The 25,873-nt window shown below is 52.4% G+C and overlaps 1 protein-coding gene across 1 annotated transcript in view; it reads right to left on the reverse strand.

Moving 5' to 3' along the window:
• LRRC75A (leucine rich repeat containing 75A) overlaps positions 1-25,070 on the reverse strand; it is a 54,584-nt gene extending 29,514 nt beyond the window's left edge. The window contains exons 1-2 of the mRNA XM_071574952.1: positions 24,376-25,070; positions 537-665 (exon numbers count right to left, since the gene is read on the reverse strand). Of these exons, the coding sequence (XP_071431053.1) occupies positions 537-665; positions 24,376-24,639 (393 nt within the window). The 5' untranslated portion in view covers positions 24,640-25,070. The remainder of the gene's footprint in view (positions 1-536; positions 666-24,375) is intronic.
• Positions 25,071-25,873: the final 803 nt, after the last annotated feature.

A 25,873-nucleotide genomic window follows, 5' to 3' on the forward strand; every position in this document is an offset into this window, starting at 1 on the left:
AGCTGCTCTGCCAGCCCTGCCCTGGGATTTTCCAAAGCCCTTTAACTGCTAGAGCTAAAGAGGGTTAAGGGTTTTTAAAACCCCCATCTGCACTCACAGAGAGACCCAAACAGCAGCCCATGGAGCTTGTGCTTTCTTTGGAAACCTGGCCTTGAAGGCACAGCCAAGGCCTCTCTGTCATTTGGGTTGTGATAAACATCACAAGGGGCAAGGAATGGTCTGTTCTCCTCATAAAGCATTCCTGCTGGGGCACAGTCTTCAAAACACAAAGTGGCAGAATGCAGAAATAAGTTGCAAACCAAGTGGGAACACCAAAGGACCAGCATGAGGTGAGTGTCACCTGGTCAGCTGGAAAGTCCAACACTGTGCAACCAAACCAAGACCTCCAAGCAAATCCTCTTGGTCCAAAGACACACAAACACTGCAGCAACCAGGAGACTTTTTCTATGGAACTCAGGAAGGAGCTCCCCACTCCCAGCAGAGCTGTGTCCCAGGTCAGCACAGCCACGGGGGTGGGATGGGACCGTGGTACCCACCGGTTTGGGGCAGTGGATGTACCGTGCCAGGCTGATGATCAGGTCGTGGGTGATTGGATCCACCAAGTTCCGAAAGCTGGCGTAGCGGTACAGGACATCATCCAGAGAGGTGGACTCCATCCCCAGATCCTGCAGGGACAGGGCAGAGCAGCAGTATTAAGGAGCTGAAAAAGCCAGCACTATGGGGATGTTAAAAGGAGCCCACAGTGGTGGTGCCTGTGGAGAAGCCAAGAAGAAAGTGATCCCCATCACCACCCAACACAAGGAAGGGACACATGAGCACATCACCTGCACTCCTGTCCTCCATCTGCTCTGCAAAGAGGCATTAGGGGGGCAGGATGAACATCCTCATGCCAGTAATAAATCCATGCAAGCCATAAATAAATAATCAATCTGAACAAGCCATAAATCCACTGAGCTAATGCTGCGCTTGCAACAAAGGAAAACCAAAGATGACTCCAAAGAATGTGACAGCTCAGTCAACATGAAACTGCAGCTGGAGAATAAACACAGCAGAGATGTGCTCTGGGTCTGCTGTGCACAGGGAGGAGAGAATGAGCCTGAAATTGCAGCAATGGAAACAGGAGGATGAGTTGGAATGAGGGAAGAACAAAGTGCTGGACTAGACAAACTAGGGAAGGGGTGGGAGCTCTGCCATTGGAAACTGGACAGGGCTGTGTCAGGAGCAGTTCAGATGGATCAGACTTCTTGGGGTTCCTTCCAAGACTATTTTCTATGATTTGCAATTCTTAGACATAATAATTTGAGGAATTTTGGCAGACAACTCATCATTATATGAAACATGTTAGTGCATAGGGACGAGGAGGGGAAGGGTTACATACAGTGGACTCCTTTTACTTCAAATATAAATAATAAACAAATATATATATAGTGCAGCCTTTTTACTTCCCATGGAGCTGGTGGCATCTGGCACAAAGGGTTCCCTCTTGGCAAATACAAGCCAATAATCCCTTGGGCCCCTGCAATAAACTGGAGTCTGCCCTGAGCTCAGAGATGCTCCAACAACCCCCAGGGGAGGGCACAGCAGCTGTAGGTGTTGCTGCTCTGGGACATCACACAGGCTGAAAACAATCATCTTCACTTTAAAAAAAAATCTCTTGTGCCTTCAGACACTGCCTGCAGCAGCCAGAGGGATCTCACATTACTTGCAATTACAGCCCATGGCCACAAACGAGGTGGCAGGTCTTTATCACACTGGTTTCCTTGGTATTTTAGGATCCCCCCCACGGCACTGAGTTAACACCAGCTCTGCCAACCCTGTGACTGCAAACATGTCATTTAGGAAAGAGGGTCGAGGCAGTTCAAAACCACATTTGTGAGGCTGTTCTGCCTTGCCAGGAGCACCAAAAAAAGCCTCAAAACAACAAATCCAACCAGCCACAAACCCCAACCAGCCAAGCTGCCCCCCCGAGCACAAACACGCCCAGATGGAAAAATCAAGTGGCCAAATTGATTTATGGGCCATGTCACGGCTTCTGCCAAGCTGGCACTTAAAAAATGCACTAATCTCAGCTGTGCTCACTGTGGCAGCCAGGCCAGGCCAGCCCACCAAGGCTGTGCCAGCGTGGTTGGCTTTGGTGAGGCTGGAAAAAGATCATCCTTATCCTCATGCACTCCAGCACAGGTGGCTGTGCAGAACTGGAGCTTGGGTTCCTCCACCAGAGGAATAAAAGGGAAAAGAGAAGGTAGGGCAGGGAGATGCCCAGAGGAAACTCCCTCTCTTTCAGGAGGAGAAACACCAAACAGCAGCGTGGATAGCACCTTCCCACTCTGGTGGAGCTCAGCATTAGGATTAAGGAAACATCAGCCAAGAGCTGGATTTGGTCCATGGTCATGTGGCATCGCTGGCAAACACCACACACTCCCAAAAGAGCCTGTCTGGGGACTTGACAGAGGAAATCCTGCCCACTCAGCTCACTGGGACCTCTCAGGATCAAACCAGGCTTAGCATCCTGCCCCTTCTCTTTAAGCATCTCAAAACTCTTGACAATTTTCCCTTAAGCTAAAATAAAACGTAGAGCTAATAAATCAGAGAATTTCTCCTCCTCTCTCCTGGGAGAACTTACATTTTTCACATAAAATATTCCCTCCTCCCTCCTGATAGGCATTTTTTGAAGCCCAGATGTCTCCCTCAGCTGCTCCCTACATCTCTCTGCCACACCAGCACTGTCTCTTTTCCACCACATGTAATATGTTAGAGCCACTCAAGGCTGAAACTTGTCTGAGGCCAAGTGATGAGCTCATCTGCAATTTAATAACTTAACACCAGTTCATGCTGTCAGCAGCAAATCACAAATCTCCAGCCCTGGAGGCAACGCCCAGAATCTGGCCCAGCCACTTGGGCTTTTCCAGCACGTTCCCTTTTCCTGGGGGATTTTACCTGCATGCCAAGTGCAACTTTGAATCAGGAAGGGTGTTCAGGGTTTAAAATTGATGGTATTTATCAGCCAGGCAGGAGCATGGCTTTCTTCAGGGATGTTTTTCTGCAGTGCACCCCAAATCCTGCCCCGTGCTGGGATGGTTTGTCACATGCAGAGGGAGAAGGGAAAGTCTCTGCAGGTAGTGACACAAACTGACAGTCCCTCGTGACCTTCCTGCAATTTATCTGACTCCTTTCCAGCTTTAGGAGGCTGAGAGGAAGCCAAGCCACTGGTCCATCCTTCAGGAAGGCTTATCCACTGGGAAGAAAAGTTCCTGCCACTGACTAGTTATCAGGAGGAGTCTCTGTGAATGCAGCAATGGAAAGCTCTTAGATTCTAAAAAAAGACACAAGAAAGACACCAAAAAACCCCAACAACCCATCTGTGAGTTAGAAATTTGTATCAAAGAAATCCAGGAGAAAAATGTAATGACTCCATTCAGCAGCCAGCAAAAGAAACTCCCCAGCCACAGCTATGAAAGGCAGCACAGAATCCAACTATTTTTGTAAAACTCCAAGCCAAGTGAGAGCCCAGGCAGAGTCTGCCCTGTTGCTCTGCTCAACTTGGGTCTCTTTTGCAAGCAACAACCACAAAAAAAACCCTCTCAGCCCCCAAACCAGCCCAGAACTGGGAGCCCAACACTGACCCTGCAGGCCAACCCTCCCCAAGCACTGCAAGCAGGACAACTCAGAGCTGTGCCCCCCTTTCCTCAGTGCCAGGTAAAACAACCTGTTATTCCCCTTCTGCTGCCTGTGGAAAACAGCAGCACAACAGCCACCAGTTGAGCAGAGAGATTTTGAAGCTCCAAGCTGTGTTTCCATGAGCTGCAGCATCATTTAGAGCTCCCCTAAGCCACCCAGAGCCAGAATCAACAGAGGCCAAGCCCGTTTTTGCTTATTAAACTACTTATCACTGCAAATTGAACTGGAATCAGAGGCAAAGGCAGCAGGTCCATGTGAGAAGTCATATGAGAAAGCAGGTTATGTTGTTGCTTCTTTCACTAACGTGGAGCAAATCCAGTTACCAGCTGCCTAAATGAGGTTCCTGTGCCAAACACCACCCCGAGCTGCTCCACCATCAGGGCTGCTCATCAACACCCCAAGGGCTGCTCTGTTGGCCAACAGCTCTTCCAAAACTGCCTCTTATCTCCACTAACAGCCAGGCCAGCACAATGAAGAGGTTGGAATTGGAAACAAAGGTCAGGCAGGCAGGAAGAGAAGGATTAATATCGTGTGCCATCAATCATCTGCAGAACTTCTCTGGGAAGAATGAGCCCATGAGGTGAGTGGCAGCAGCAGCGTGGGGAGGAAGGTCAGCCCAGACAGGCATGTGAGATGTGACTCAGCCTCAAGCACTGTGTGGGTTGTTCTTCTGGATGGAGGGCACATCCAGCTGCTCAGCCCCTGTGTCTGGTGAAGTCCCCCCTGGAAAACAAACCAGCAAATTGCCTTTGATCTTTAGGATGTTCAGCTCCTTCCCAAATCTTCCTATGTGTGGTTGAGTCATGAGGTTACTAAATTGCTGTTAAACTTGGTGTTTCTGGATGCACCTGTTACAATTGGCCCTGTAAAATCAGTCTCCACCCATTCTGCACGTGATGAACCCTCCAGCATTTGCTTCTCAGCTCGTGGTGCAGCTTCACTTTCCCAGGAGATAAGAGCAAGCAGTGTGGAATTGCACTGCTCAAGGGATTAGCTGTGCTTGGTGCATTTATTGCAGCCCAAGAGCTCCTGTCACCTGAGTATATCCCCTATAAACCAGGGCTCAGCTGGTTACAACTTGGTTGTAATAATGCCAAGGTTGTGGGTTCAATCCCCTGTGTGGGCCAGTGACTTGAGTTGGACTCCATGATCCTTGTGGGTTCCTCCCAACTCAGTATAGTCTGTGAGTCTGTGAATAAGATGTTTAACACATGCAATAAACAGCTTAATTCTCAACTGGGTATCCTAAGGAAACAAGGATGAAACAGTCATGTTGTCCATCCCTGTCCTCATCCCCAAACAGCTTTATAAGACAGGAATCAATGTGATGGGCTGAGGGAAGAGTAAAGCACTTGAAGGGTAACCACATTCCAGTGTGTTTTGGGGGAAAAAAACAGATCTCAGCAACACAAAGATGCCCAACGTGGCACCTCTGCAGAGGGCAGGCAGCATTTAGTGTGGCTCAGCTGCAACTGGGCAGCTGTGGTTGGACCAGTACATCTGGGTGGGGCATCACAGAATCACAGAATGGATTGGGTTGGAAAAGACCTCCAAGATCATCAAGTCCAACCCTTGGTCCAACTCCAGTCCCTTTACCAGATCATGGCACTCAGTGCCACGGCCAAGCTCACCTTAAAAACCTCCAGGGATGGAGAATCCACCCCCTCTCTGGGCAGCCCATTCCAATGCCTGAGCACTCTCTCTGCAAAGAAGTTTTTTCTGCTCTCCAACTTCAATTTCCCCTGGCAGAGCTTGAGCCCATCATGCCCCCTTGTCCTATTGCTGAGTGCCTGGGAGAAGAGACCAACCCCCACCTGGCCAGAACTTCCCTTCAGGCAGTTCTAGACAGTGCTGAGGTCACCTCTGAGCCTCCTCTTCTCCAGGCTGAACACCCCCAGCTCCCTCAGCCTCTCCCCACAGCACTTGTGCTCCAGTCCCTTCTCCAGCCTCGTTGCTCTTCTCAGTTGGATTGGAAGAGACCTCTGAGATCATCAACCCTTGATCCAACCCCACTGTGATCACCAGCCCAGGGCACTGAGTGCCCTGGGCTGGTGATCACAGTAGGGTTGGATCAAGACATGGTGGATTCTCTGTCCCTGGAGGTGTTTAAGAGGACACTCAGTGCCACATCCAGTCCCTTCTCCAGCCTCGTTGCTCCTCTCTGGCCCCGCTCCAGCCCCTCAATATCCTTTCTGAACTGAGGGGCCCAGAACTGAACACAACACTCAAGGTGTGGCCTCCCCAACACAGAGTTCAGGGGAAGGGTCACTGCCCTGGGCCTGCTGGCCACGCTAGTTTTGATACACCCTTGGAACCTCCAAACAAACCAGCAACTGCTACTCCAATTTCTATCTCTAGCCCACCAGACTGGTGTCAAAACAAGGTTTAAATATGTGGGATATTTTCTGTTTAGCAGAGCTAATACTGGTTTGGAACCGATGATCGCTCATTCAAGCCTTGAGTGAGGATGGAACTGGAGAAGAGCTGATGCTCTGGGGAAGAAGCAAACATTTCCCTGCCAGACTGACTCAAATAATAAATGGTGGCAGCTTGAACCCCTCCAGGAGGCTGGAATTATAGAAACTCTGAGAGATGGATTAATGGCCAGAGATCTGATGCCACCATCCAGATAAAAAACAACTGAGAATAAGAGATTTGCAGCAAAATGCACTGCTTTTATTTTATCCTGAGAGGCAAAGGTAATTACTCCAACTGGAGTCTGGCCAGAGCACAGTTAAAAGAATTCTTCAGGAAAGTGCCTGTGGATATTTAATAAGGAGAGCCTCAGCTATCCATCCCATCTTCATTTCCAGAGCCAGTGGGATCCCAGTGCAGGGAAAGCTTGGAAATGCTGTTTGGGTAAGGTGACTCCAAGATTTGCTTTGAACAATGCAAACCATTTAGATCCATCACTGCCTTTAATGCAACTGTTTGTCTTAAGCTCACAAAATACTATTCACTCATCCCTTCTAAAGCAGCAGGAGCTGCCCACATCCTGCTTTCCCATCCATCCCAGTGATCAGTCTGGGGCTGTCACTCCAGCTGGGGCTCCAGCCCCAAGCCAGGACCCTGCTGGCCACGCAGAGCCTGCACCAGATGGCTTCTGGTGGGACCTGTCACTCCTTCCTCCTGCTCCCAGATGGATGGGTGACAGCCCAACCTCCCAGCAGCCTCAGCACTGAGGCACAAGAGTCTCCTTAGCTTTGCACTGAAACCTTCCCAAGGAGAGCAATCGCCCAACCCAAGGCAGAAGAAGCTGCAGGTCCAAGGGGGAGTGCTGGGGGAGGCTGTGAGCAAAGCACAGCTGGTGCCAACACCAAGGGCTACTCTCACAACCTCCTCACCCCGTCACCAACTCCACCCAGAGCCCCCCACACCACAGGGCTAAAATCCAAAGGAACAGTTTAATGCCTCAACCCTGCAAGGCACCCACCCTATGAACTCTGCTCTTGCTGCTGGACCTCCCATTACCAGCTCTGCAGTGAAACATTAAAAGGAAATAAGACAAATATATCCAATCCTCTGCCATTTCCATCCCTCACGTGTGCTGGAACATCTTGCTGGAGCAACCCAGATGCTGACTGAAGTATCCAAACCACAGGGCAGAAGCAGAACTTCAATTTATCACTCCTTGTGCTCCGTGCCCAGCACCTCTGAGGGCTGCAGAGGGTCCTCCTGCCCAGCACGGGGCAGTGGCTGATGCCCAGAGTGAAGGGTTGGCACCAGTTGTGCCACCAGCTGCCAGCTCCCAACTGCACCTTTTCTCCCTGCCTTTTTTCCTTATTTTTCCCTTGTAAAAGGCCCTGAGATCTCTGCTGGAAAACAGACTTTGAGGACAGGATGCCCATCATCTGCTGCCAGCTCAGGATCCAGACCTGTCACCTCAGCTCAGTCTACTGTCAATTCATATGAAGAGGGTGATTCATCCTGTTCTGAGACAGCCTGGCTGAGTCAGTCTCTGGATGTGGTTTCTCTATCAGTCACCTGCCAAGGAAAGCCCCTCTAATTAGCTGATCCTAGACATTTAATGTTTAGGCAACTGGAGCAGGAAAACCCCACTCGTCCTGTTCTCACCTTTGTTTCCCAGCACAGCAAGCCCAGAGCTTTGCATGGGTTTTGTGGCCACTCTTCCAGCCAAAGAACAGCCCCACCTGTTTTGCAGCTGATCACCCATCAATACCAGTTCTGTTTTTAAGATTTGCTTCAGGCCCCCATGCTTTTGTTGGAGGTAAATGGGAGCTCAAACAACTCTTATCCTTGGAAGGTGACAGGAAATGCCTAATTATGGCCACTGAAGACTTTTATTTGTGCAGGGAGTTATTGTATCTTTGGTGCTCACGTGCAATAAACACACACACATCTTTACAGGAAGTATTTAGAGGACCAGAAAAGATAAGTGGAACTTGCAGGAAAGGGGAAGAGGTTCCCAAGTAGAAGATGACACTGTTAGATGGGGAGGAATCACTTGTCTTCATAAATTCCACTGCCTGTCAGATGCTGCCCCAATGCCTGGGAGTGCAGCAAGTGAAGGACTCCCAGTACAGGAGCAGCATCTGCCATCACACACCTTCCCTGTCTGGAATTCCAGCTGAGTCTCCCTCCACACACCACAACTCATGACAGTTGCTGGAGCAACACTGAGGCTGCAGCACTTTGTGCACTCTGCTCCTTAACCCCCCTGCATGGATGGCATTCCATGCCCCCAGCACCTGGATTTACACACCCTGCCAACACCTCTGCAGAGGGATGTGCCAACAAGAGTCCAAAAATCTTGGCTCAGATGGCCCAGTCTTAGCAAAAAGAGGCAGCAAGGCTTGAGCAGCTGTGCTGCCTGTCCATCCTCCCACCTCCCTGTGCCCCCAGGTAACTCTCTGTGTGTCAGCCAGTCCTGTTAACTGTGCCAAAGGGGCAGAAGCCTCACAGTTAATTGAGGTCCTGTAAGTTTGGGGGGTGTCAGGAGAAGGGAGAGACCCCAGTAAGGAAGGGACCAGGACTTGGCTGTGGCAGCAGGTGGATGGACAGAACAGATGCTCTGCAGCTGGGCCAGATGGTGCCCAGCTGGGACCTCAGAGAGGACACTGAGAGAAGTTGGACTCTCCTAGAGCTGAGGTTGGGCTGATGTGATGGACAGTCAAGGGAAACCTGCAGGAAATCCATCCTGACCTGGCCCTGTGCTGGGGAACCACCCTCTTTTCTAACAGAGAAAATGAGACACTGGGAGTCTTCACCTCTCTCTCACTGCTCTAACCCAGCCACCTTCTCCAAATCACCCTCACTTCACAGATTAACACAACATGGCAGGAGCTGCCAGGCTCTGGCAGAAATTCTGTTGAACCAGGCTCTGGGAAGCAGGAAAGCAGATTTATTGTCTTGGCCCACTTGAGCCCCATCTCCTGTTTCCAGCAGCTGTCCCCACGAGCTGAGAAGGTCAGTGTGGATCTCCTGATGTACAACACTGCAATCCTGCCCTTGGGTGATAAGCCCTCTCTGAGCCCTCCCTGATCAGCTGTTCCCAGGAGCAGGAGATCCCAACACAGCCAAGTACAGATGGAATTGCAAATCACAGCTGAAACATCACATTTGCTTTTCTGCCCACTCAAAACGCTGCTTTTTGATGGCATCCCTTGCTCTCCTCAGCCTCTGCAATGATGGCAAAAGGAACTTGACAATTTTTGGGGATCAGTCAGGTCTGTGTCAGCAGCGCTGCCAAAAATGCCGAGATGGGAATCGCTCACACCTCCCTGACACGGGGCTCTGGTTTTGATGCCCAGCTCTGCCCAGCAGTGAGGAGGCTGCCAGCCCTGTGTGGCACTGGGAAACACAGCTCTGCCCAGCAGTGAGGAGGCTGCCAGCCCTGTGTGGCACTGGGAGACACAGCTCTGCCCAGCAGTGAGGAGGCTGCCAGCCCTGTGTGGCACTGGGAAACACAGCTCTGCCCAGCAGTGAGGAGGCTGCCAGCCCTGTGTGGCACTGGGAGACACAGCTCTGCCCAGCAGTGAGGAGGCTGCTAGCCCTGTGTGGCACTGGGAGACACAGCTCTGCCCAGCAGTGAGGAGGCTGCCAGCCCTGTGTGGCACTGGGAGACACAGCTCTGCCCAGCAGTGAGGAGGCTCCCAGCCCTGTGTGGCACTGGGAGACACAGCTCTGCCCAGCAGTGAGGAGGCTGCCAGCCCTGTGTGGCACTGGGAGACACAGCTCTGCCCAGCAGTGAGGAGGCTGCCAGCCCTGTGTGGCACTGGGAAACACAGCTCTGCCCAGCAGTGAGGAGGCTGCCAGCCCTGTGTGGCACTGGGAAACAATCCCACATCATCCCCCAGCACTGCCATTCCCAGGCACATCATGCAGAACCTGCGCTGGTGATAATGATGTTGTATCACCAGGATCCTCCTGGACCCCCAGCTGCACCCAAAAGAAATCAATCCCTCCCTGCACACACAATAAGATCTGCAATCCAAGAAGTGCCACCTAAGCCCTGGTTCCACTTCCAAGCCCTGGGTTGATTATTATTGCAATAGCTATGGGGGGATGTGTTGTTAGTGCTCAGTGAGTACCAAGCTCTGCTTCAAAGGGACTCAGTTTTGGTGGTGGAAGATTACAGGGATGCTTTGACAATTGTTTTGGGGTCTTTCAAAGTGGATGGTGTCAGAATGAAACCTCAGATATTACTGATACAGGCACCAGTAAAAGGAAGTGTCAGTGATTCCTCATCACAGCTTTTTGCCAGAGCTATTCAAGGGAAGTAATTTAAGACGTCTTGGAGAGACACAAATATTCAATCCACTCCTTAAACTGATAATTTACAAGAAGGTAATTTAAATGAACAAATTGCAGCTGATTCCAATAAAATCTTACCAAGCCTTTTTGTGTGTGTGCATTTGTACCACTGCAGAGTCTGGGTGGGAAGAGCACAGGGACAGAAATGAAGATCCAGACACCAAACACATTCCCAAGCACTGCTGGGCTCTTGGGTTGCCATTGGTGCCTCTGGACATCAAAAATTCAGGGATGTCCCTCATTTTTCTACCAGCAAGGAGAGTTGAGTTACTCTTTACAGCTGGATCCCTGCAGGAAGACACCTGTGAGAGGTTTTTTCTTAGAGGAAACAAGACACAGATGGATGCAAAAGAAGGGAAAGCAGAGTTGAACTCAACATAGAAATAAAACCTCCCTGATCTTTTCCTGCATTAAGATTTATTCTGAATAACAACAGCCTGTCCCACACTGAGCACGAAGCCTCTTCTACACTTGGTACCTTCCCAACAGTTCAAAGGGGCTTCAAGCAAAAGAGAAACCCAACCAAACTCCACAGCACCAAACTTATTTTCTTACTTAAGACAAGACAACAGGAACAGAATAAAAAAAAAGGGTTTCCCCAGCGTGCCAAGGAGGCCAGAACCCCCCAAGTCATTAATATGGACAACAGGAATTTCAATTCTTTCATTTGCAAATCCAGCATCACAGTTAATCTCAGGCATGGCCAAAGTCCATTAATAAAGCAGATTTGTGTAATGGGATTCAAAGCAATAGCAAATCAATACATAACAAACTTGTATGCTTAAATAATTTACACTTTGCATAATAATCACAGCAACTGGAATGCTGGGTGTTTATGTGGAGATACATCCCAGAGCAGCCCAGGCCACCAAAGGAGCTCAGTGGGGTTTGTTCTCCTGCTGTGAGATCCAACCAGGACCAGGCAGAGCAGCCACAGCACAAACCCCAAGCAAGAAAATCAAATAACCTGTGCACAAAGTGATGGCAGTAGGGAGAAATCTGGGAGGAGTTCCTTCACACAGAGGGCAAGGAGCTTCTTTTCTCCTTCCTTCAGCTTCCCAGCAGAGGATGGAGGTGGTTCTGGTGGAGTGCACAGGACCAGGTACCCAGCAAAGTGCCTGAGGATGCAAAGCAGCTCCATCCATGCTTTGAAAAGCCTGACCCCAGCCCTGTGTGAGCTTATTGAGTGAGTCCTGATCCCACACTGTCCCTGGGGTGAAATCAGTGAGGGAAGGGAAGGTATTTCTTACTCCTGAGCTGTCACAACTGAGGCCCTGCATTACCCTCTGCAGTGCAGCCCAACAAACAGCTGTGGAGTTCCTCACTCTCAGCAGCTTCTCAGTGTGTGAGGGGGGATGATCTCCCTTAAAATTCCTCCTCAAGGCCCTCTGGTCTCATCCTGGGTGCCTGGCAGAGCCTGGTGGTCAGAGACCTGCCTGGCAGAGCCTGGGGGTCTGAGACCTGCCTGGCAGAGCCTGGGGGTCTGAGACCTGCCTGGCAGAGCCTGGGGGTCTGAGATCTGCCTGGCAGAGCCTGGGGGTCTGAGACCTGCCTGGCAGAGCCTGGGGGTCTGAGATCTGCCTGGCAGAGCCTGGGGGTCTGAGATCTGCCTGGCAGAGCCTGGGGGTCAGAGACCTGCCTGGCAGAGCCTGGGGGTCTGAGACCTGTCTGGCAGAGCCTGGGGGTCAGAGACCTGCCTGGCAGAGCCCTGCTCTGCAGGAGGTGCCCGGCCCTGGACTCAGCAGCTGCTGGTGGGACCTTCCCTCTGTGCTGCATCACCCCCATCTCACCAAACCACTGCCTTCCTTGTCATCTTTGATGCCTCCCAGCCCATGTGGGGTATGCAGAGAATCTTCCCCTGAACAAAAGGAGAAACTGAGTCACAGCAAGTTAAACCCACATCCCCAAACTGACACTGCTGCCTTCTGCCTCCTGTGTCCACATTTCCAAACACCTTCAGTTGGGAGGCCACAGTTCTGCTCTCCTCCTTCCCCTCTGGGATCCCTTCTCTCATGCTTGCCAAGTCAGAAAACCACTTAAATACCTGATTAACTACAAGCACATGTTTAAATCCCACTGAAGCCAAGGGGGTTGGATTAGCCAAGCACTGAGCACAAGTTTATAAGCAAAACTTCTTTCCTTCACAGCCCTCCCCACCCCAGTCCCTTCCCAGCAGCACAGGACACACCACAACCAGCAGCTCAGCAGAGTGAGATGCAGATCAAGGGAGCAGTGGAAGAGCATTTTGCCCCAAATCAGGCAGTGAGATCCCCAGTGAGATCCCAGGAGGCACAGCCAAACTGCAGGCTGGGCTGGGCTGGGCTGAGCAGTGACTCTGACTCTCCCTCAGCCAGCACTGACTCTCCAGCAAATATTTCCAGTAAGTGTTATTAAGATCCTCCTCTTCATTTCCCCACTCTGCTGCAGGAAGGCCTGGGGGTGGTGGCTGCTCCCCTGCTCCTCTGAGCCCAGGGGCTGCCTGGGGTGGGACACATTAACCCACACGTGGCCTGAGAGCCCCCAGGCTTGGCCAAGAGGAGAAACTCAGGGCAGCTTTCCTGGGGTGCTGCCCAGACACGGGGCAGAACCAGCCTTTGCTGTACCCCACTGCTCCTGCCACGTCTGTGGGCTCTGGGCCCTCTCTGAGCAGGAAGAAGTGCCCTCTGCACCCCATGCCAGGCAGGTGGGGCAGCAGGCAGGGGTAAGAACATCCCCTCCTGCCCATCAGGAGCCTCCTCCTGCTGTATGGGCAGCAGCACATCCTGTTCAGCAATAAAAGTTGCCAAAGTCCCCAGTCAAAAATGAGAATATTTCTGCTTTGTTTGACAGTCTGGGCCATTAAGTGGCTCTTGTTGATACTTGGTTTCCCAGGGGAGATGCCAGCAGCTGTGCCAAGTGAGCTGCCAGTGACTGAGGCACAAAACATACCTTTGCCCAGGAAGCTTCTGCGAAGGGAATTGAGCACGTGATGGATGGGTGGCACTGCAGTGCCCTGGGCACACCCTTAGCTGCCACCTGTGGGTGATAACAACCAGCCTGAAGCTCCTTTTGGTCCCACTGAAACCTGCTGCTTGCACTGCTGAGCCACAGCCCAGCTGGGGAGTGCACATTTCAGTGCAGGTTTTGCTTCTCACAGCTCCCTGCCCCTTCCACCAGTGGCTTCTGCCCACCCTTCACTGCTGGGTCTGGGATGAGACCAAGAGACAACTGATCAGTCCCAGAACAGGCAGCTCTAGAAGGGGAACATCAGCCAAGCACCCACCAAGAAAAGCCTCAGCCTCCATGCCTTGGGCTGTTTCCCTCTTTGCTTACAATGTGGCACCACCCCAGGAAGAGCCTGAGATGCCAGAGGTGACAGAGTTCCCTGCTAATCCCTCTAATCCCTCCTGCTGCTGCATCCCAGGGGTGGTTGGGTCTTCCTGGGAAAACTAAACCAGGCCCCATGAAGTGCTGTGGCCAAAGGATATTCCCACAGGTGGTAGAACAAAGTCTTTGGCTTGAAGTTCCCACCACATCTCCAGCATTGCCAGTCCAGAACGTTCATTTCCCAACCTCAAAATAGCCAACACTCATATTTTTGACCACCAGTTTCTCCCGACCTCAAGAGCAGAGAAAGAAGAACCCCAGAAGTTTTCAGGACATGGGACCAACTTCTTAATATCGTTTCCCAGATTTAACCACAGGGCTGAATAATCCCTGAAACTCGATGCAAGATGATGAGCTGAGGAAGAGAAAAGCCAGGATGAGCTCACTGTGCAGCGAGTCGAGCCGTCCCTTCCCTGCTTTGGCCCCACCGAGACACTCACAGCCCTGGGCTGAAACTCCTCAATTGGCCATAAACTGCTGAATTCCACATCAAGGCAGCTCTGAGATGTGTCTGACGCACTCACTGAGCTGGTTTTAAAGTGTAGAACCAGACACCTACAGCCTCACACACACGAGATGGGGGGTGGCATTTGGCACGTGGTAACACCAAATGAGCTTTGGCACCTTGTTCCCCCCTGCCAAGAAATGCCACAAATTCATGCCTGAAAGAAAGACTCCTTTTTCAAGACATTAAACAAGAAGAAGAAACCCTTGTTTCTCTCTGAAGATACCACAGGCTCGTCCAAAATCACCACTGACAAGTAAATAGGTTGGAAAAACCACTTTGGGAGAGCCAGGGCAGGCTGACAATCAGACCCAATATGTGTTATCTTTTCCCTTTCTGCTTTATCTTCCCTGATGTGTCTGCTCAGAAGGAGATAAAGAGCAGCTACTGGGAGCTCTACTCTGCAGCTTCTGCACGTTCCATTCCTGCTCTTGGGCTTTCCCTGCTCCAGTGGATGTTCCCTTTCCTTTGCCAGGGGAATGCTCAGCCTTCCTGCCCCTCCATTCCCTCTGCAAAGCCAGGAGAACAGAAGCTTTCCCCCATTACAGAATCGTGGGATCACGTAGGTTGGGAAAACCCTCTGAGATCATCGACTCCAACTGCTCACCCAGCACTGCCAAATTTTTCAGTCTCTTCAGAGAAACCCAATGGTAAAGGTGTTTGGCTCATCAAAGTGATCAGTGAGTGCCCAGACTGGCTAAGGAAGAATTAATGGCTGGGCTGCACTAGAATTCAATCTAATGACATTAAAGTTCAATTAATAGCACTATTGAAAATGGCTTTAAACATTAAATACGTTGACTTTAAAACACCCATTTCAAACAAGCAATTTGAGGTGACTCCAACCTCTGGCCATGCTTTAATATTCAACAGCTCCTGCCACCCAGGTGAGGAGGACACGTTGGCTGCCAAAGATTTCAGGGGAAGTCACTGATGAAAACACAACCAGGAAAGACTGAAGCACAAACAGCTTTTGGGAGAGTCTGGACAAAGAGAACACCTTAATTTCAGGTAATTCAAAGGTTGGACTCCACGATCTGAAGAGTCTTTGCCAACCTGAGTCTCTGATCTGTTCCAAGCCTTTAACATTCTGTCCTTCTCTGATTGTAACTCAGTCCAGTTCAGCACCTCATTTCAGCAGGTCAATGAACTAATCAGGAGCACAAAGGAGAAACTCCTGTTTTCCAATCTGCAAGTCAAACTGCAACATGAGAGACCAAGATCTCTAATTATGGTGACCAGTGGCATTCATTATGTACAATTAACACTCCAGTTAATGAATCCATTAGTTTTAAATGTAAAACCTGTTTGTCACGTTTACTTTCTCTGCCTCACACACCCACCCTGCTTAATTAACTGAGCAAATAACATTCAAATACGAGTTTGCTGCTTTTAAAACTCGTTTTCATCTCCCTGTAACTCGAGGCAGAAATACAAAAGAATAAATCAATCGTGTAAACCCCAAATTCCCCATTTCCCACCAGAATAAACCCCACAAAATGAATCACCAGCCCAACAGCTGCCTAAATAAACACCCCCAGATCCACCAGGCTCCTCACTCAGCAAAGGAAGTGTCCAGTTACACCAAGCAGAAGCAGCTTTTTACAACCAAACAGGAAAAGATCCTCTTTCTTACAGAATGACCCCCCCAAAAAAATACTCTACCCACCAAAAAAAAAAAAAAAAGGGGCTGCTTAAGTCACAATTCTCTCCTGGCTGATTTTGGCTGTGGTCACCACCACAGGGTGGGTCATTCACACTCATATCCCAAATTGTTTCACACTTTCTGCCTTGGCCCAGGAAGCCACAAAGACTTTGGGAGCAAGAGTTCACCCCAATCTCTTCCTCTTCCAGTCCTGGAGTGAGGAGAACTGTCTGCAAGTAGGTGGTATAAATGAAAATATATGAAGGAATGCCAGACAAGCAACTGGTGCTGTCTCCATGCCACCCACCACGGACCAGCAAGAACCTCCAGAGAAGGGACCAGCAAGCAAGGGCTGTTTGAACAGCTCCTGCAGAGATTTGTTCTTCACTGCCCTGACTTTGGTGAGCTCAGGATGGCCCAGGGCCTGAGGATTATCCAACACAAAGTCCATGGTAGCTGCTGCAACAGGTGCAATTCTTCCCTCATGCTCTTTCACCACAGTCCAGCCTGAGGCTCTTTTGTTCCATGGGACTCCCCCCACCTCCTGCTTTGCAATTCCCCCCCAAATCATGGCCAGAGAGATGGCACCAGTGCCCACACCAAGCACTGTGCTCTGTGGGACCAGCTCTGCAGGCACAGAGGGAACAGGGACAGAGGTGTCCCAGCAACCCCCTCAGGACATCTCCAGCTCAAGGAACCACTTCCCACCTCACACTGCAAAAGGCTCAGGGCACATCTGCTCTCCTTCCTCTGCCTGTGAGATGAAGATCCAGGAACCACTCAAGGTGCTTTTAGTATCATATTTTCTGAGCTCATCCTGCTTTGGAGGGGGAGGAAAGGACAGAACACTCGTTTCTCTTGGAGTCTTTTGAGGGAGGAAGGGGCAGACAGAGCTCACTGCTCTTGGTGTCTTTTACCTACTGAGAGTTCTAAAATGGGGTTTCACTGCCCAGAAAGCTGGAGGTGCTGTCCCTGATGGTCCTTGTCACCCCCAGCCTGGCCAAGCTGCTCTACACCCAATCCCCATGCTGGTGGCTCAGCTTTTCCAACCTGGATTACTTTGGCTTTCCCAGCTGACATCCATTTTCTCATTTTCTGTAGATACACAAAACAAGGAGCTGAGAAACGCAGCACACACATCCCCATCCTCCAGAGAAACCTGCCCAGTGGAGGGTCCTGCTCAGGGCTGGCTGCTTGGCCTTCTTTAATTAACCCACCTTCATTTCAACTCAGAATTAGAAGCACTCTGACTGTCAGACAGTGCCTCCCAAATAATCTCTGGGGCAGCTCACACAGCAATCCCTGTTCCTTCTGTGATCACTCACAGACCCTGCACACCCACACAGGGACAGGAGGAGCAGTGGGAAGCAGGAACAGCAGCAAAGCAGCTGGAAATGCTGCTCTTACTGCTCAGAAAGCAACCTCTGAGGCAAAGGGGACATTAAAGGACTGAAAGCAGCAGAGAGCAGCGTGATCAGGTGCTGGTGCAGAGCAGAGCTCAGGGAAACCCTCCAGGGGCCAACAGGGATGCACAGGCTGTTGGAACCCCTGCAAACCCCCAAAACTCTCCAGAAGAAATCCCACCACCAATACCAAACCTGAGCCCTGCTCTGTAATGGCAAGGGAACCTCCAGGAAGATGATATTGTAATCCAAAGAGGCCCCAAGGAATGAGAGACCCCATGAGATGCCCAAAGGCAGGAGGGAGGAGGCAGCTCCCTCCCCTCTGCACTGAGGCGTGTCCAGGGCTCCCTCTCGAGCTGGGGAAGCTCAAACCCTCACACAAAGAAAGTGTTGCTGACTTTGAAAGACATGAAGTCTGAAAGATAAAGAGTCTTGAAAAGATCTGAGAGAGCTGGAAGGCTCGAAGCAGTTTCTACTCTCACAGCAGCAAGGTCAGAGCCAGCAGTAATTGGAGTTAAAGCCTTTTGCTTGCAGAGGAATGGAAAGGACAATTTGCAAGATTAAATTCACTATTCAGTGGTCTTTTCTCCAAAATCTGGAAGAGAAGGAGGCTGAGACACACAAAGAAGAGAAAAGGAATTAGGCATTAAATCACATTAGGCATTTAGGGAGGACCTGCAGAAGTTAAATACTAAAAACTCCCCATCTCTTCATACAAAAATGAAATTAATTAATACATAACCACCTCCTTTACCCAAGAGAGGCCACAGCCACCAACCCCCCAACACATCAAGTGCTACTTTTGACCTCAAGCCTTCAAAAAGCTACAATATACTGGATTTCAAGGGCACTGTCCTGCATTCCTGCCCCCCAGCCCCCCTGCACCCTCCAGCACAGCTCTGGCATCTGCAGGGAGGGCTCTGCCCACACAGCCATCACACCCACACACTGGCAAGGCAGAGGAGACACCCTCAGACACTGGGGGATTACAGTTTGAAGCAAGATAAAAAGAAAAAGAAAAAAAGAGAAGGTGGATGCCAGGCTGTCTGCAGGCTGGAGCCCCGAGCTGCTGCAGTTCACATCAGAGGGGAAAGCAGCAGCCTGGGCAGGGAGGGAGGGGGGAAAGACACATTCCTGCTGTATAGAGACAGATAAAGTGCTGAACAGGGGCTGAGGTGCCAACTGCAACCATTCACTTGTCCCAGCTTGGAGACTTCTGTCTCCAGTGAGGGCACGGGCAGAGCCTCCCCCTCCTCTGGGAGCAGCACCTGCCCATTGTACAGTCCAGTCCAGCCTAACCCAGCCCAGCCTAACCCAGCCTGGCTCCAGAGGAAGGAAACCAAGGGCTGACCCAGCAGTTTCATCTCGAAGCCTTTTCAGCCAAGGCACCTCCTGGGTCCAGAGCTTTGGCACGTGAGAGTCCCCACCTCTCTGGGCACACAGCCCTCTGAGCCAGCAGTGCTGCCAGGCTGGGCCAGGGCCCCTTGGGAAACTGGGCATGGAGGGAGCTCAGCCAGGACGTGCTGCTCAGATGGAGAGGGTGGATGAACACAGATCTCACCCATGCTCAGGTCCCACCACTGCCAGACCTGCAGCAGCAGGACCTGCCCAGCTGAGTGGCATCACTGCCAACACTCATTCCTTAGGCATGAGATTCCCCAGTTCCAGTGGGAAGAGCAAACCCCTCTGCTCCATGTCAGTGGCAGGGTGAGCAGCACTGCCTTCCCTCCCTCCCTCCCTGCACCTCAACATCCCCCAAAGACACGTTTTCCACAGGAAGAGCAGCAGCAAACCCTTCCAAGGGGTTAATTAAAACCAGACTGCTTGGATGCCAAGCAGACCCGGGACACATCCACCTGGGAATCCCAGGGAAGGAAGGAGAGCAGAAGAAGCCAGGATGGGAAGCACAAAAGGACACAACAAGAGATCATCTCACAGCAGGGCAGGGTCAGGGAGTGTGGGGAAGAGCAGGTGCTGTTTGGGGCAGAAAACACCCCACCACTGCAAGGCACAGCCATTTGCTGTCAATGACTCAGCAGCCTAAGGGTTAAAAATAATTTCAGGGAGGACTGATGGTTTCATCAGCAGCCTGAAGCAGAGGAAATGAGTGCTGATCCCAAAGCCACCCCACTCAAGAGCTGGGTTGCCCAACTTCCACCCTGCGGTGCCTGGCACTGCTGGCACAGCAGGTCCCTGCCCTCAGCCCCGACTTCCTGGCCCCAGGATCTCCCACTTGCAGAGAACCAAGCCCAGTTCTGCCAACCTCTTCATGTCTGTCCTTCTGCTGGCAGCTCCCAGGCTGTGGGGAGCTGAGAAACCCCAGCCTTGGGCACCTCAGTGTTCAGGGGTTCACCCACAGACACGATGCTGCTGGTGCCCTCCAGCATTCCAGAGGGCACAGGATGGTCTCCATCTCCATGATGCCCCATGGCTGGTGGCACAGGGTCAAGAGGGAGTGAAGAGTGGCACAGTCCAGCCATGCTGTGCCCACAGGCTGCAGCCAAGCTGCATCACATCACCCAGAGCTCAGCACTCCCCACACTCTGCTCTGGGTGTCCATGAGCACATCCAAACACTCGGCTGAGGAGCAACATGGGAGCAGTTCTGGCACTGGCGGGGCTGAAGGGTGTGTTTGAGGCTGGGACAAAGCCAGGGGCCAGCAGAAAGTCTGAATCCAAGATGAGGCAGCAGCAAGAACTGGGACTGGAGAGAGTGCTCAGACATTGGAATGGGCTGCCCAGAGAGGGGGTGGATTCCCCATCCCCGGAGGTTTTTCAACTGAGCTTGGCTGTGGCACTGAGTGTCATGATCTGGTAAAGGGACTGGAGTTGGACCAAGGGATGGACTTGATGATCTCGGAGGTCTTTTCCAACCCAATCCATTCTATGGTTCTATGAGAAACATCCCCTTCATCCTGATGAGCTGTCAGAGACACTGCAGTCATTGCAAACTTTGCCCCCTCTGCCCTGCCCTTCACACCCCATCACAGCCCAGGTGAAGCTGCTGTGGTGGAGAATCCACCCAAGTGGACCTTGCCATTTGGCTTTTGGCCACCTCCAGCCCTCTGAGGTTTATTACAGTACTTTGCTTTCCTCCCCCTCTTGCCTGTTTAATTCCTGGAGCTCCTGCACCCCTCCTGCCCTGCACAGATGATGCCCAGATGCCCTGACTGCCTCCTCCTCCCCTCTCCCACCAGCCCAGCTCTGCTGGAGCAGCAGCAACAGCCCAGCAAAACCTCCACGTCGAGCCATAACCAATGGCAAATTCCTGGAGTGAAACGTAATGTGCTGGGAAGAGCTTCAGCATTTCACTTGGGAAAACCGATCCATTTGGCAGCAGGGAGGAGGAAAACATGCTTTGTTTTACAAATCCTCTCCCCAGCAGGAGAGACACTCCCAGAATTTAATATACTGACAGTGCTTGGCTGCCTTAACCAGCGAAACCCAAGAGTGTGGAGAAAAAAAAAGGTAAAAATAAAAATGATACACTATAGAATATTAAAGCCTATCCTGCTCTGCAACTGGTGGTACTGGGCACAGTGGAGCTGCAGTTCCCCCACCCCTGACAGGCAGCATGGGTGAGGTGCAGGGTCTGAAGTAGGTTCCCCAAGTGCTGGACACCCTGAATTAATTCATTCTTCATCCTCTCTAAGGGTGAGGCCCTGCAGCAGCTCCTTGGAAAGCAGAGAAGATGCTGACAGGTAAGTCTAGCAGAGAAATTGGATTCCAACTTATTCAGCACAACAATTACTCCCATGAAAAGCAACTGGTTCCCTCCAGGTGACCAGCGAGGTCCTGGCAACCCCAAACTCCAGCCTCAATAAAATGTTAAGTATTTCTGTGCATTTCCAGTTATCCTCCAATGTGTTTAACTGCCCAAAGCAACAAGCAGTTTGAGATGGCTCCTGAGTGAACACCTCAGCCAAACAGGCACTTTTGGGGAAGGGATTTTAATTTTGCACTGTGGGGCCTGAGCTCTGGGTCACTGCCAGCATTATTAGAACATAAGGAAAAAGCAGTGGGTGTCTCCAGCTCAGGAGGGTGTAGTTAAATGTGCCCAGGGAGCACATACCCTCTGGAGCAGCCCCTGCCAGCTCCTGCAGCAGGAATAACATGAGTGTTATTTTGAGGGCAGGCAGTGGGATCGAATTGCTGCTGCAGAACCTGCTGCTGACCTCTCCGAGGAGCAGTCTGGGAGCAAAGCAGGCTGTCTGCTGCTCACATTTTTTATCTTTTCAAACAAAAAGAAAGTTTGCTTCGTATCTCAGCGTTTTAGGGTTGTTTGCAACCTCCCAGTGTCCCTGGAAACACTAATTAATCCTTACAAAGACAACAGCATTGCTCCTGCCTCAGGGAGGGGAGCAGGATGGGTGAATTTGGTGGAATGAAGAAGGCCACAGTGGGCACTGGTGCCAGTGGTGGGGTTGGAAAGGCAGGGCTTGCCCATGGCATTGCTGCCCTGCCCTTTGACTATCAAACAGCTCTTGTGGGACCCTCAGCAGGCAGGTAGAAGCCCCTCCAGCCTTGCCTTGCAGTGGGTGGGTAGGGCAGGGCGTTCTGTCACAGAGAACTGAAAAGCCTCAGCTCTGACAACATCCTCCTTGAAAAAACGATGGAGCCTCTCCAAAGGCAGGGATGCTGCCACCCACCCCCTCACTGGCATGCTGGGCCCACTAAAAAGCTTGGGGAAGGCAGTGGAAAGGCTCCCAAAGACCTAAATGGCTGGGATTTAAAAAATGCCAACTGAGGGCTGGGCACCAGGTCACTGGGGTGGCTTGAAAACCCCAGTTTTGCAGCAGCATCACTGGCTACATCAGCAGCTACACAGAACAGCCCATGCCACAGCCCCTCTGGACTGGGCACCCTGTGAGTGGCTCAGGGGAAAAGTCTCTGCCCATCCTTCCCTCCAAGCCCTCCCTTTCAGGCTGAGACATGGCAGGAGCTCAGCTCTCAAAGGCTCCCACTGGTAGGGAGCAAACAAAGTGTCCCTTGCAGCCACCAATGCACCCCCAAAATGTCCCCTCCCAAGAGCCATTGGTGGGAAACCACAGCAAGCAGGATTTGTTCAGTGGGGCATCCCACACTGACTACCTGGAGGGAAGGGATAATTCACCTCATTAAAAACGTGCTTTGAGTCTATTATAGTATCTAGGACAAAGTGTTCCCTATTTTGACACTCGAAGATACATTTTATCAGAGCAAGCTCTTCAGAAACACTCCCTGACAAAGACATACCTGATTGTAACAGGTTCCTCACTTCCCCCAGCATTTCAAGATTAATTCGTAGCTGTTTCTCCCTCCTACCCCCAGTCAGATGACAGGATGCCCCCACGGTCAGATGTGTCATTAGGGCATTCACTGTGACACGTCCCAGCTCCCTCTCTCTGCACAATCAACCTGTGGGGAGGGTGAGGACAGCCCAGAGCATCGCTGAGAAAACACAGTCTCTGCAGCCAGAGAGAACCTGAGAGTGATTCATGGCACTCCCCAGACACCAAGATTTATTTTTTGGGAAGGTGTTTGAGATAAACACCCTCTAAAATTAGCACCTGCCTCTCTGCCAGCTCCAATGGGCTGGTGCAACGATAAGGCTTTGGCGTGGCTGAGAGGGTGCAACATTTGGGCACTGATCTGCTGCCCAGCTCAGGGTCACTTCTGTCCCAGGGGATTTTCCCAGCCATGTGCTCAACCCACAGATCCCAAATGGGCAGGTGTTTGTCTCAAAGAGACACCACTCCCAATGAGGGATAATAAAGATAATCTCAAGGCTGAGAGTAAGTTCCAAGAGCTTTCCATAAGGAAACAAATACACACAAAACTGTGCAGATTTCTTAGCTGGGCTACTCCAAAGATAGTCCTAAACCACGTCAAGCAGCTGGGCCGAGGGGCCCTTGGCTGACAGGATAAATGGAGTGGGCTGGATGGGTCAGGGACATGCCCCAAACCACACACATCCACTTGCTAAAAACTTACCTGGACCAAAAATGAGGTGTGGGGGGAGAATGCTAAAAGAAAAATCCAAAAGGAAAACCACCAGACTCTGGACCAGCTGAGTTTTCCCGTGAACAGATTAACAGGGCAAAAAAAGCAGCTCCTGATGCCCAACAAAGTTGTGAGCAACTTTTTCCCAGGTGGCAGAACTGGTTATGTGGAACAGCTGAGCGCTGTGCAGGCTCCTCGGGAGAAAACCTCAGCTTGAAGACAGAGCTAGTTTGGGTTTGCATGGAAAACTCGCTGTTTTCCAAAGCCCTGTGTACCCCAGAGCCTTGAAAATGCCCAGCACTTCGCTCTTTTTATCACCATCTATCAGTAGAAAAGATTAAATGCTAATTTGCTGGATACAGAGCAGCGCTCCTCGGCTGCCTTTCTGTTTGCTCACAGCAACTTTCCGTGCTGTTGCTTCCCAGCTAATGCCCAGCTCAAACAGACTTTCAAGGCAAAAGGTCTCGGGCTCCGTACAATTAATTCCCCCCTCCCGCCCAGCGTCTCTTTACCCCGAGCCAACAGCAGCAAAACTCCACCACGCGATTGTGCGTCAAAAAAGAACAAGATAAAAAGCCAAGCTGCCAACTCCGGGTATTTCTGAGCCAGGAAGAAAAGAGCTGATTCTCAAAAGCTGCCAGCTCAAATTGCCTCAGCGCTTTTACAGAGCTGCTTTAAACACCAAACTTTTGGAAAGTTGAGTGGGAACCACCTTGAGTGGGCCGTGAGCGCTGCAAACCCCACAGCGACCAACGCCAGAACGAGGGGAAGGAGAAAAATGCAGCCGGCAGACAATGCAAAGCACACCCCGGGGGTATTTTCCCATCTCCAGCATCATGACCACCCTGCAGCTCCTCTGCCACTTCCTCAAAATTACGCCACGAAAGTCAGACCCGCAGAAACTGAACGTGCCCTCCCTTTGCCAACAGGCTTTCCAAACCAGGGTGGGTTTTGCTCTTAGACTTTTCCCCCACCAAAAACAGGCACAGCCCCCTCCCCTCGGAGAAATCTGCCCATCCTCACCTGCCGCAGGTTCTTCAGCAGCTCGGTGGCCTCCTCTTGCTTTCCCTGCTTCACCAGCACCAGCATGTCCTGGATCATGCAGATCCGCCGGTGGTAAGGGGGCAAACTGCTGCCTCCGCCCTTCCCAAACTTCTCTCCGGACTTCACCACGAGGGAAGCGAGGAAGTCCCCCCTTTCCCTGGGGGGCACCTTCTTGCGATGGTGGGCAGGGGGGCTCTCCCCGGCGCTGCCCGGCTGGCAGCCCTTGGTCTGCTTCGTGCCCATGATGTGCAGCCGCGGCTCCCGCAGCCCCGGGGCTGCATACAAGGGGTGAGGGGGCTGGATGGCACGGAGAGGGGGCACAAGGCGGCCGAGGGGGGCACGGGAGGATGGAGGGGATGCACGAGGGGCTGGGAGTACACGGGGGAATGCACAAAGGGGTGGGGGATGCACAGGAGGGATGCACAGGAGGTTGGGGGATGCACAAAGGGTTTCGGGGGGAGGGATGCACGGCGGGCTCAGAGGATGCACGAGGGGTGCGGGAGGTGCGGGAGCCTCAGCAGGGCGGCCGGTGCCCGGCGGGGCGGCTCCGCTCCCGCAGGCGGAGGAGAGGGCGGCTGTGCCCGGCCGAGAGGAGCCGAGCCTCGGCCCCACCGCTCCGCTCCATCGCTGCGGGCACCCGGCGAGCCGGATCGGCCGAGCTGCTCCCGGGGCGCTGCCACGGACCGGCGGAGCTCAGCGCTGCAGAGCGGCGGCGGCTCCGCGCACACCCCGAGCCGCCCCCGCCTCCTCCTCCTCCTCCTCCCGGTGCCGAGGGGGCTCCCCCGGCCAGGGGAGGGACAGAGCGGGGGCGGCGGCCGCGATTTGGGGGCAACTGTTGCGCGGCTCGGCTGGCTCGGCTCGGTTCAGCTCCACTCGGCTCGGCTCGGCTCAGCTCGCCTCGCCCGGCTCAGGGGAGCGCAGAGAGCCGGGGGAGGAACGGGGGCGGGCACCGTGCACCGAGGCAGGGCTTGCGGAGGAAGCCGGAGCCGGACCGGGCTCTTCCTTCCTCCGCCGCCTTATCGAGCCCAGTGGGGTCTAGGGGCTGCCCCATCGGGGGCTGTGCCAGGCTCGGACAGCGAGGGGCATCCCCGCCAGTGGTGCCCGGGGAGGAGCACGGAGGGATTCCCTCTCTGGTCTCGCCCCAGCGGATTTGCGGGCGCTTGGCCGTGCCCGTCCCCCGCAGGGATGTGCTTTGGGCACGCCTGTGCCCTCCGGGCTGCTCTCCGCGATACAGCTCCGGGCAGGGGATGCTGGGCACTGCCGGCTGCCGAGCCGCACGGAATCCTGGCTGCTCCTGCACTGCTGGCCTTCTCCCTCACTATCATCCCTCCCTTCAGCCGCTCCGGTGCCCATCTGGAGTCACCACCTGTGCCCTGCCATCCCCTGCCCGAAGCTCCCCCCGCTGCCCCCATCCAGAGCTTCCAACCACACCTTGCACGGGCTGCTCCCTCCAGCAGCTCCCCTTGAAACATTCAGT

This window comes from Pithys albifrons, chromosome 21 (genome assembly GCF_047495875.1).
Source record: "Pithys albifrons albifrons isolate INPA30051 chromosome 21, PitAlb_v1, whole genome shotgun sequence".
NCBI lineage: Eukaryota > Metazoa > Chordata > Aves > Passeriformes > Thamnophilidae > Pithys > Pithys albifrons.